Raw genomic sequence first — 11,021 nt, forward strand, 5'->3', positions numbered from 1 at the left:
GCACTCCTGGCCTCAGGCAATCCTCCCACCTCAGCCTCCCCACTTACTAGCTCAGGGACCCCTTCACCTTTTTAAGCCCCCTTAACTGCCTGTCTAAACATCAACCACCTGGGCCATGCTGTGTGACCTGAAGTCTTCAGCTCACCCTCTCTGGGCTAGGCATCAGAGCAGTGTAGGCCAAATGCAGAAGCATGACCCACCAACTCTTTTTTTTTTTGAGACAGCGTCTTGTTCTCTGTCGCCCAGGCTGAAGTGCAGAGGCATCATCTCAGCTCACTGCAACCTCTGCCTCCCGGGTTCAAGCAATTCTTGTGTCCCAGCCTCCTAAGCAGCTGGAATTACAGGTGCACGCCACCATGCCCGGCTACTTTTTGTATGTTTTTTTTTTTTTTTTGAGATGGAGTTTCGCTGTTGTTGCCCAGGCTGGGGTGCAGTGGTGCGATCTCAGCTCACCGCAACCTCCTTGAGTTCAAGTGATTCTTCTGCCTCAGCCTCCCAAGTAGCTGGGATCACAGTCGCCCGCCACCACGCCCAGCTTTTTTGTATTTTTAGTACAGACAGGGTTTCACCATGTTGGCCAGGCTGGTCTCGAACTCCTGGCCTCAAGTGATCTGCCTGCCTCAGCCTCCCAAAGTGTTGGGATGACAGGCGTGAGCCACCGCACCAGGCCACAGCTAGGAACTCCTGATGTTCTAGGAGGGTGTCTCACATTGGAAGGAACCCCGTCCTCCCCCGGGGGCAGCCACAACACAGAGGCAGGGACACAGCACCGAAGCTTCTCACATCTTTATTGGAAAGGCACAGCTAAGCCCACCCTCGATACAGCATTTTCCACTTCTCTCTGTAGAGATCAGACGACTGAACACGAGATAAGCTGACTATATACAGACACAGGTGTGGGTGTTGCTTTTTTTTAAAAACATTTTTGTCTTTTTTTTTTTAATATCCCCTTTCTTAAAAGACAAGCTAGTATACTGGAAAAAGAAAAAAATGATAATAAAATAAAAACCAAGACAACTTTAGTACCCTCATCTTTATTTGGGAAGGGGAGGGGGAATCCTGGGTCGCCCACCCTCACCCTGCTCCTCCCAGCTCAGCTAAGCTCGTCCCTCGTGCCCCCCCTTTTGTGGGCGATGGGAGAGGACCAGGTGGGCGTGGAGGTGTCTGGAACTAGCAGAGGTGGTGAGTGGGGCAGGTGGAGGTGGGAGCATACCTGGGACCCAGGGTCGGGGGAGACTCGGGGTGCCCAGGACGGGAAAGGGGCAGCTAGCATTGTGTGCATGCAGTACCAGGGTGAGAGGGCTGTGGCATGTGTCCCGAGGGGCCCAGGCAGACTGTCAGTTACACATGTTCAAAATGGGGGAAGGGCCAGGGGTGCTGCGCTTCGCAAGGTCTTGCTCCCTTGGGACCTGGTCTCCCATCTGACCCTCCAGGCCTTAGCTTGCCTCACATGTCAGGGCAGGTATCCACCTATCCAGGCTGCAGGGGAGGAGGAGGGAGGCCGGGACTGGGGTAGGAAGAAAGCTAGAGGTAGCCTACAAGCTGGGCTGGGGCCCCCGCCGGCGGCCACCATAAATACTATGGGAGTTTAGCCAATCCCGAGCTCCGCTGTGTCTTGTGCTGAACATTCCTTTCTCTCCGTGCCTCTGTCTCCCCTCTGTCCCCCCTCCCAACCTCCCCGTCCCGGCCCCCTGCTAATCCGACTTCTCGCCATCATCCTCCTGGTGGGTGTCACCGTCGTGCCCGTTCTTGTCTTCCTTGGAGAGGTGGGCCTGGGAACCCAGCGCGGACAGCGAGAGGAGGCCGGTGCCTGCGCTGACCGCCGGCAGCGAAGGCGGCTGCAGCCCCACGGGCAGTGGGGTCAAGGGCAGGGCCAGGGCCTGCAGCTGGGACAGCTGGTGGGCTTGGAGCTGCTGCTGCAGGGCGGGGGAGGGGAACATTAGCTGCCTGGGGCCCACCTGTCCCCCGCCCACCGGCCCAGGTCCCCATACATACTCGGATGATAGAGTTCAGCTCGGGAGCGGTGACCTGCTTGGCCCTCTCAATGGCTCCCAAGACCTGCTGCTGGTGCTGGAAGGGGGTCGGGGGAGAGGAGAGGCAGTGATTCCTCCTGATCCTGGGAGAGGAGGCGGGGACGGCCCTGAGGCCAGGAGGAGCCCCACTACCAAGTGGGCCATCATGTCTGCTCCTCCCAGTGGTTTTCAACCCCATCAGAAAGAGCCCTCCCTCTCTCCAACTGCTTCCTTTCACCAAGCCGTCTCTTCATCTGGCCAATGGAGACAAATGGAAAAGTGCAGAAAACAATTAAAAGGGTTTTGTGCTGAGTAGTTAGGAAACAGCTTTTGAGTGAGCCTGGGAGAAACCCTGGATCCTGACCTATCCTATGTGCACAGCCACCTGCAAAGACGTGAAACATGTGAATGTTTGTGCAGTACACAACCTGCCCAACTGTACAGGGACATCCTGATCCTAGGAGCTCCAAGACTGTGCCCTGAGTCTGGCCAAATTGAGCCCTTCTCCTACCATGGCTGGGGAGGGCCCAGTGAATTCTGGCAGGGCTGGCTGGGGAATGGGCCCAGATTCAGGGCAGTTCCTCCCCGAGCTCTCCCCAAACACCTTCTGTGGCCAGCAGATGCTAGAATCTACCAATCTCCCTTTTTGCCTTGGCTACCAGGAAGCCTCTGTTCTGAAGGGCTCCAAGTGCCCTTTTCTCTAGGGCTTTCATTGGGTCCTTCTAAGACTTGTACCTGGGCAAAGCAGGGCACCCAAAGGATCCTGAGATACCCACAGGGATTGAAGAGGTAATTACAAACTTTTGACAGTAAACTTGGCAGGGACAGGAGATGGGCCTTACATGGCCCTGGGGAGGGGTGGCCTCGCATCCTGAGCCTCAGAACCCAAGAAAGGAGAAGAGGAGCTGGGCGTCAGGTTCACCTGGGTGTGTGTGTGCATGTGGTAATGTGTGCTCAGGATCACGTGTGCCCACGTGTAGCTGCACATTCCCGCATGTGTGTCCCTGTGCTGTCTGCACACACGTGTATCCGTGTCTGCATCTGTGTATCTCCCGTGTGTTGATGTGCTCGTGCCTATCTGTGTGGCTGTGTCCATGTGTGACCACCCTGTGCTACCCCTTCCCCCACAACCCCCTAACACACCCTCTAGTCCTTGGTCCTGTGCAGCCCGCACGGCCTGGAGGATGTCTCAAGAGGGTGAAAGGAGGAAGAGAGAGGAGAAAAAAACATTCCTGGTGCAGTTTAGGCCTATCTGACATTTCTACCTATGACATGACTCACTCCAGCTGGGAATTCCAGAGCAGGGTGAGGCCCGCCCCCCACACGCCTGCACCCCTGGAGTGTCTCTGGCCCGGGGATTCTTCTGCACAGGCCGGCTCTGGTGTCCAGAGCCAGGGAGGTCCAGAGAGGGGAGGCGTGTGCCCTGGGGCGCCCAGCACACCACCCAAGATGGCTGCAGCGGACAGGGGCTGGGCAAGTGCGGGGCCCCCCCCACAACCCCTCCCCAAGGCCCTGGCTCTTACCTCTTGGGAGAGGTAGGGCAGGACCTGGGCACAAATCCCGTTCAGCCTTTTGACGATCTCCGCCTGGAACACACAGATGAAGCCGGCTTCAGTCCTGGGTGGGTGGCAGGTGCAGGCTAGCCACAGGAGGCCTGCATGGGGCCCGGCCCAGCCTTGCCACTTGCGACTTCTAAGAGGGGCTAGGTCTGGCCAGGGTGGGATGAGCAAAGCCATGTTCGGGCCCGAGGGCAGCCAGTCAGTGGCAAAGGTGGGGCTGGAGGCCAGCTGTCGCCTGCAGCTTAGAGTGAGGTAAGTGCAGGATGAGGCCAGACTGCACATTCCTCGGTTGCATTCCTCGGGGGTCGGCCACTCAGGCCCCTGGCAGGTAGTAAGCGCTTGTGGGAATGTAGGGAGGGCTGGGGGCCGTAGGTTGTGGGGAAGGTCTCTGCCCCTCCCCACCACCAGGAGAAACACTCCCAGGGAGGCCTGAAAAAGAGGCGGGGCGGGGGGGAGGAGAGCGGGAGCTTGGGGAGGGCTTAGGAGGTAACAGGATAACCGGGCTGGCTTGGTGCCCAGCCGAGGGCCGGCCGCTACCTGCCTGGGGGTGCCCAAGGGGGGGCTGGAGGTGGGGGGAGGAGGGGGAAAGAGGAGGAGGAGGAGGAGATGGGTGTACCTGTTTGTGCATCTCGATGTTCAAGCCGTAGGACATCTCATAGTACTGTATGGGGGAGAGAGAGAGGGAGCGGGAGATGGGGGCGGGGAAGGATGGGGGGACACGGAGACAAAGAGACAGGGGAGTGGCAGAGACAGACAAAGGGGGGAGACAGCAAGAGACAGCTGAGGGCAGGAAAGAAAGGAGAGGCAGGTGGGAGGGAAAGAGGAGGGAGAGACGCCCACACCCAGCGTCCCAGCCCGCCCTGGAGAGGGGCAGGGGGCCGCTGGGGCTGCGGATGGAGACTGGGGGCACTTTAGGTCCCTAGCCCTGGCCTGGCTCCTCCCCCACTCCGTGTGCACCGCGAGAACACGCATTCCAGGGCTCCTAATCTTGTATCTTTCTATGTCTTGTCTGTGGGTGGGCCCAGACGCCAGGGAAGTTTGCCTGCCTAGGTATAAACAGTGAGGGGTAAACAAAGCCTGCTGGCTCTGGGGCCAGCAGCTACCCCCACCCCAAGCCCCAGATCTCACCCTGCCCCTCCCCTGCTCTAAACCCTCCCATGGCTCCCTGTCACCCCTGGGGGAAAACCAAGTTCATTCCCAGGCCTTCACGTAATTTCTCTGGCTCTGTCTGGTGAACTCCTACTCATCCTGCAAGACCCCAGCTGTGTGCCCCTTTTCTCCATATAGTCTTCCTCAGGCAGGTCCTAGGTCCCTCTCTCTGACCCCAGCCCTATCCTTCTGGCTGGGAGGGTCAGGGTCTGGCTCTGCCTCCCCCACAGTCTGGGAGATTTGGGTACTGGGCTGAGACCCCAGCATCGCTGCTCGAGGGCCAGGCCAAGGGTGGGTAAGGGAGGGGATTTTTGATGCAGAAATCGCGACCTGGCGGTTACAAAACCGAGCAAGTGATTCTGGCAGCAGCAATGCAGTGTCACACCTCAGCCCCCCGAAACGGGTAGGGCTCAGACCCTCTCCCACAGGCTTCTTCTTTGAGCTCGGGCCCAAAGGGGTTAAGCGTGTGGACGCTGGGACCTTGGCGGTGGGGAGGGACTCGGCTGCTCCCCCACGTCAGTTCCTGGCTGTTGGCTTTCACAGCCGGTGAGCCTCCCTCTCCTCCCTCCTCCGCTGCCAAGGACAGCCGGGGGACCTGGCAGGGCCGGTCTGCAACCCGGCGGTTTGGCACCTCGGCCACTGCCTCGGCCATCTGCCAGGCTAGCGAGGCAGGCTCAGCCCAGCAGGGGCCGGCTGAACGGAGAACAGGCCCCGATCCTCGCGCTTCCCAGGGGAGGTGGCCGGGGTTGAGGGAGCAGCTGCCCGTGGTGGAGGGGATGTGGGGGCCCGCCCCCAACACTGGACCTGGGGGCGGAGTGACGTTACCATCACATAGTGACGTTGCATCTCTGACTTCTCACTGGCCAACTTGTCACATTCGAGCTTGAGGCTGAGGAGGCACAGGGGGGAGATGGGGTGGTTAGTGGCGGCTGGGTGGGAGCCCCCCACCCTCCGTTATCCAGGGGAGGAAACTGAGGCTCCAAGTCCCCTGTAAGGGCAAGATCAGCCAATTCTCAGAGGGTCAAGCAATAATTTTTTTTTTTAATTGAGACGGGGGTCTCCCTGTGTTGCCCAGGCTGGTCTCAAAAACTCCTGGGCTCAAGCAGTCCTCCTGCCTCGGCCTCCCAAAGTGCTTGGGGTTACAGATATGAGCCACCCACCGTGCCTGGCCAATGAAGCCATAAACTTTCGTAGGGGCTGAGGACATTGAATTGAGGGGCAGGGAAGTTGGTAAGAGTTGAGCCCTCTGTGATGCCGGGGGGAGGGGAGAGCGTCAGGGCCCCTGACTGTAAGAAGGGGGTGATGAAACCACCCTTGCAGATCTGGTTGGGGGGAAATAAGCAACATTATAGTAACATTATAGGAACAACAGAAGTTACAGGGGGCACAGTAACGCTAGCTCAGAGAGTCTCACGAGCCTTCACCTCTCACGATCCCGACGAGGCCCGCAACGTCATTGTCACGCTCCATTTATAGATGACACAGTGGACACCCAGAGAGGGTGAGGAACTGGCTCAAGGTCACACAGCCAAGCAGCAGCCCAAGCTCTCAACCACAGGGGAAAATTTTCCAGACCCAAATAGAACGTACAAAGAGGCTGAGAGGGTCTGGGGCTGCAAGGCGGCTCCCGGCTGGATTTCCCAAGGGAACCCTAGCTTCATGGGGGGCCTGGGCTTCCCAGGCAGACCCCTCAGCTCCCTCTTAGTCCTTCCTAACAGCCTTTTTTCTTTAGCTGGGACAAAACACACCATTTCTCCCACTCCACCTGGCCAGTCCGGGTGGCTGACACCAGAGCTTCCTACAGGCCCTCCCGGGAAGGATGAGCTGTGGGGCGTTTCTCAAAGCCCCCATGAGGGCGTCATGGCCGGAGGGAAGAGAGCAGGCAGGAGGGCCTCCCAGTCCAGGAAAAGAACTGGTGATGGTAGTGGGGGAGGTGTCCTTTAACCTACTTAAATCCAACCCAGCACAGGGGCCCTGCGGACCTGGCTGTGGCTTACCTGCTTCTGCCATCCCCACCCCCTCTCGGACTGGGTTCAAAGCTCAGCCCTGCGTCTTCCCTGCTGTGTGACTCTAGGCAAACTCCACTACCTCTCTGGGCTTCATTTCCTCCTCTGTGAGGTACCACTAACAACCTCGCAGGGTGGGGTGGAGAAGAGTCAATGAATTCAGACAAGAAAAGTTCTAGAACAGTACCTGGCATACAGTAAGCATCCCATAAATGCACGTGGATCTTAGGATACCCCAGGAACCTGGCATTTTGCTCCACCGGAGAAGAGTGTGCCGGGTTAGGGATGCTTCGGCCGTCACCAATTTTTCTCTAGTTTTCTTTTAAAATGTGCATTTGTTGCTACCATTAAAAAAAAAAACAAAAACAAAAACCGGGGCTGGGTGCAGTGGCTCACGCCTGTAATCCCAGCATTTTGGGAGGCCGAGGCGGGTGGATCACTTGAGGTCAGGAGTTTGAGACCAGCCTGGCCAACATAACGAAAGCCCGTCTCTACTGAAAATACAAAAATTAGCCGGGTGTGGTGGTGCACGCCTGTAATCCCAGCTACTTGGGAGGCTGAAACAGGAGAATCGCTTGAATCCCAAAGGTGGAGGTTGCAGTGAGCCGAGATCGCGCCACTGCACTCCAGCCTGGCGACAGAGCAAGACTCCGTCTCAAAAAAATAAAATAAAATAAAAAAGAAGTTTCACTCCAAAGCCTGCATTTCTGGCCTTTCTTGAAAAATAGGATGATCTGGCCACCCAGGGGCTGTTACGCCTCGAACATCCGGTGTGTGCCTCTGATATGGTAGGGTCCCTCGTTGGACTGCAGGAAGCCCAGGCCCAGCGGATGGAGACCCCGAAGCTCAGAGAGGGCTTCCGGCTTAGCAGAGGTCACACAGCACTGTGACCGCCATCTGATCCCTTCCCTGTGGAATCAGGTCAGCCCCGGGGCTCACCAGGCGGTCTCCAACCCTTCACATCGAGGAACCCGCACAAAAGCTTCTGGGGCCTGCATGGAAAGCTGACTCCAGCACCTTCGACTGTCAGTGTCTCAGTTTGCCCAGCTTGAGAATGGGTACGACAGTCGGACGACAGGAAGGATGAAGCACAAGGAGGCATGAACGGTCTTGAGCACACAGGGAGTACCCAAAAAGGTGGGATACTTGCAACAGCAACAACAAAATCGAGATTCCCCTTTCTACTTGGAGGAAATCCAGGATCCTTCCAGAACACTTCTGGGGTGGGCACACTTCAGTTTAGAGAGGGCCCCAAGGCCAAACGGGGGTTTGAGCATAGCCTGACTTTCTCCAGATTCCCAGGCCCGGCGTGCCCCTCCAGAGCAGGGCAGGCGAGAACCTATATCCTTAAACCAGGAGAGAGACCTGGTGCAAACCTCAGCCTTGCCACTTCCTCAATGCTATGGACACCCCCGAGGAAATAACATCTCTGGGCTTAAGTTTCTTTCTTTCTTTTTTTTTTTTTTTTTTGAGACAGAGTCTCCCTGTTACCCAGGCTGGAGAGCAGTGGCTCTATCTCTGCTCACTGCAACCTCTGCCTCACGGGTTCAAGCAACTTTCCTGCCTCAGCCACCCGAGTAGCTGGGATTACAGGCGCCCGCCACCACACCCGGCTAATTATGTATTTTTGGTAGAGACGGGTTTTCACCATGTTGGCCAGGCTGGTCTCGAACTCCTGACCTCAAGGGATCCACCTTCCTCGGCCTCCCAAAGTGCTGGGATTACAGGCATGAGCCACCACGCCTGGCCTGGGCTTAAGTTTCTTTTAAGTGTAAGAGGACTAAATAGTTCCTTCCCCTTAGATACCGCAGCGTGGCAAGCTCTTCAGAAACGCCAGGAGATTTCTGAAAGAAGCAGCACCTTGGAGAATCTGACGGGTGCTGGGAACCCTTTCTCCAAAACTGGGCAAAGAGAGAGATGACCAGGCTGCAGAATGTTTCTGTTTTGGGGGTTGAGGGATGGCGAGTCCGTGCCGTAACTCCAACTGTTGGAAGGTCTTTTATCCAATGGGGGACTTGGGGGTATTGGGGAGGAGGGAGGGGCTCTGAAGCCACACAGCTGAATCTTTGGGCAAATTATTTAACTGTTTTTGTGCCTCGGTTTTCTCCTCTACAAAATGGGGCTGTTTAAAATAAATGAACTCAGTATTTGTCAAGTGATTAGGTCAGAGTCTAGCATATATTATTTTCCCAATCTCCAGGCCTCAGCCTTGCCATCTGCGCAGAAGAAATGGGGGGACTCACATTCTCGGGACGCAGGGACCCCCAGTCCCCCAGCTCACCTGTGGTACTGAGCTTGCAGTAGCTGAAATTCGTCTTTGATGCGGTCGCAGGAGTCCGAGGTGGTGAATTTGAGTTGCTGGGGCAGGTGCGAGGAGCCCTGTAGGGAGGGGGCGGCCCGGGTCAGGCCCAGGCGTGGGCTGGACCCCCCTCAAGGGCCGGCTAGGAGGGAGCGGCCGCGCAGCTGCGGCGCCCCCCCTCCTGCCCCACTTCCTGGGCCCGTGTTTACGGCCCCTGGCGCGGCCCCCACCCGCGCTTCCTGCCCCCCGCCTCTCCCGGGGGAAGCCGAGGGGGTGGGTGCGCCCGGAGCCGCCCCGTCCCCCGCCACCCCCAGGCAGTGGGGGTGCGTTTTAAGGCCCGCCCTAGATGGGGGGCAGGGTGCGCCCTCTACCGCCCTCCAAAGCGCCGGGAGGGAGTGCACATCCGAGGGGGGTGGAAACGCGCCCTAGGGAGCCCCCTCCCCAAGTTGGGGGGCAGCGATTCCTCCCTGCAAAGTCCTCTTGGGGGAGGGGTCTCTCTCTCGGTGCTCGAAATCTTCCGGGCGGGCCCACCCCAGATTCCCAGCGCCCTTCCTCGGGGACACGCTCTTCCGGGAGGGGTGCGCCTCGGATCGCCCCCCCCACCACAGGCCCCCAAAGGATCCCCGGGCTAGAGGTGCCTCGCGGGGCTTCCGGAGCGCCCCAGGCCCGAGGCCAAGGCCGTCCGAGGCCCTGACTGTCCCGGCGGGTTGGGGGGGGGCCAAGCCGGGAGCTGCGGCGGGGGGGCTCGGGGCCCGGAAGCTGGGGTTGATCGGGAACTGGAGGGGGGGTGTCCGGGGGCCGGCGGCAGGAGGGGAGGGGGGTCGCGCCGGGCTGGGAGCTGGAGAAGGAAGACAGGGCCGGGGAGTTGGGAGGGGGGCGCCGGGCCGGAGGCACCGGGCCTGGGGGTTGGGGGGCGCGGGGCCGGGAGCCGGGGGTCGGGGGCGTAGGGCCCGGATCCGGGGTGGGGGCGCCGGCCGGACGGGCCCCGCTTACCGAATGCCTGCTTTGTGGAAACATCATGTCAATCGCGGCGGGGGGCGCGGGCTGCGCCCCGGCTGTGCGCCCCGGCTCGGGCTGCTGGGGGCGCCGGGCGGCCGCGCCTTTGTCCCGGCGCCGATCGGCAGCTCCCGGGGCCGCCGCCGCCTCCCGCGCCCGGCCTCGCCCGCTTCCTGCGCCCCCTCCCCGCGCGCCCGGCCCCGGCGCGCCCCGGGCCCCGCTTCCTGCGCGCCCGGCGCCCCTCCCCGCCCCTCCCCGCCGCCCGCCTCCCCGCTCCCCGGCCCCACCGCTATTGTCTAATGGCGGCGACGCCGGCAGTGGCCGCGGCTCGGCTGCTGCGGAGGCTTCAGCTCCACCTGCCGCCGCCGCCCGTGCCCCGTGCGCGCCGCCGAGGGGGGGGACGCGCGCGCCCGGGGAGGCCTGCGGATCCCCACCCCGGCCCGCCTCCCCGGGGCCCGCCCGCCGCGGTGACCTTGGGCCCGGCCCGCCCCCGCCCCGGGCCGCGGCCCCCGCCACCCCCTCCTACCCGGCAGCCGGCCGGGCCTCGGTTTCCCCATCTGTCGAAGAAAAGGGACCCGGCCGCCCGCGTCGAAGCCGCCGGCCCTGCTGTGGCACGACCTGGACGCGTGTCACGGACGTGCTCTGTGACCTTGGCTCTGGCTGGGCGGTGGTTCTTGCTGAGCCTCAGTTTCCTTTTCTGCAGAAAGGCAGCGGTAATGCCGCCTTCCTCAGGGAAGCCATTCTTGTGACACATTTATAGAACGCCTACTGTGTGCCAGGCCCCGCTGCTCCAGGGCCCTGGGGTGGGGCGGGGGGGGTGGTGGGTCCCTGCCCTGGTGGTGGTGCCTGGAGACAGACAGAGACAAATTCACAAGCTGAATTCCTGGCAGGTCAGATGGTGGGGACAGTTGTGCAGAAAAACCAGCCGGGTGGATGGCAGGGTAGGAAGGTGCAAAGTTAAAGAGGTGGGAGGGAGGATCAGAGACGGCTTCCTCCACCC

At 60.2% G+C, this 11,021-nt stretch overlaps 1 protein-coding gene across 2 annotated transcripts; it reads right to left on the reverse strand.

Moving 5' to 3' along the window:
* Window positions 1–771: 771 nt before the first annotated feature.
* Window positions 772–10,378, reverse strand: TLE5 (TLE family member 5, transcriptional modulator). Of its 2 annotated transcripts, none has more exons than XM_031007481.3 (7): window positions 10,019–10,378; window positions 9,008–9,105; window positions 5,546–5,609; window positions 4,188–4,232; window positions 3,536–3,598; window positions 1,996–2,070; window positions 772–1,913 (listed from the first exon to the last, which is right to left on the reverse strand). In XM_031007481.3, exons 1-7 carry the CDS (start codon window positions 10,043–10,045, stop codon window positions 1,695–1,697), a joined length of 591 nt encoding a protein of 196 aa, XP_030863341.1. In that variant the 5' UTR covers window positions 10,046–10,378; the 3' UTR covers window positions 772–1,694. The 2 variants fall into 2 exon arrangements, with proteins under 2 accessions (XP_030863341.1, XP_030863340.1); XM_031007480.3 differs by having other exon boundaries at window positions 772–1,916; window positions 10,019–10,362.
* Window positions 10,379–11,021: the final 643 nt, after the last annotated feature.

Source organism: Gorilla gorilla, chromosome 20 (assembly GCF_029281585.2).
Source record: "Gorilla gorilla gorilla isolate KB3781 chromosome 20, NHGRI_mGorGor1-v2.1_pri, whole genome shotgun sequence".
NCBI lineage: Eukaryota > Metazoa > Chordata > Mammalia > Primates > Hominidae > Gorilla > Gorilla gorilla.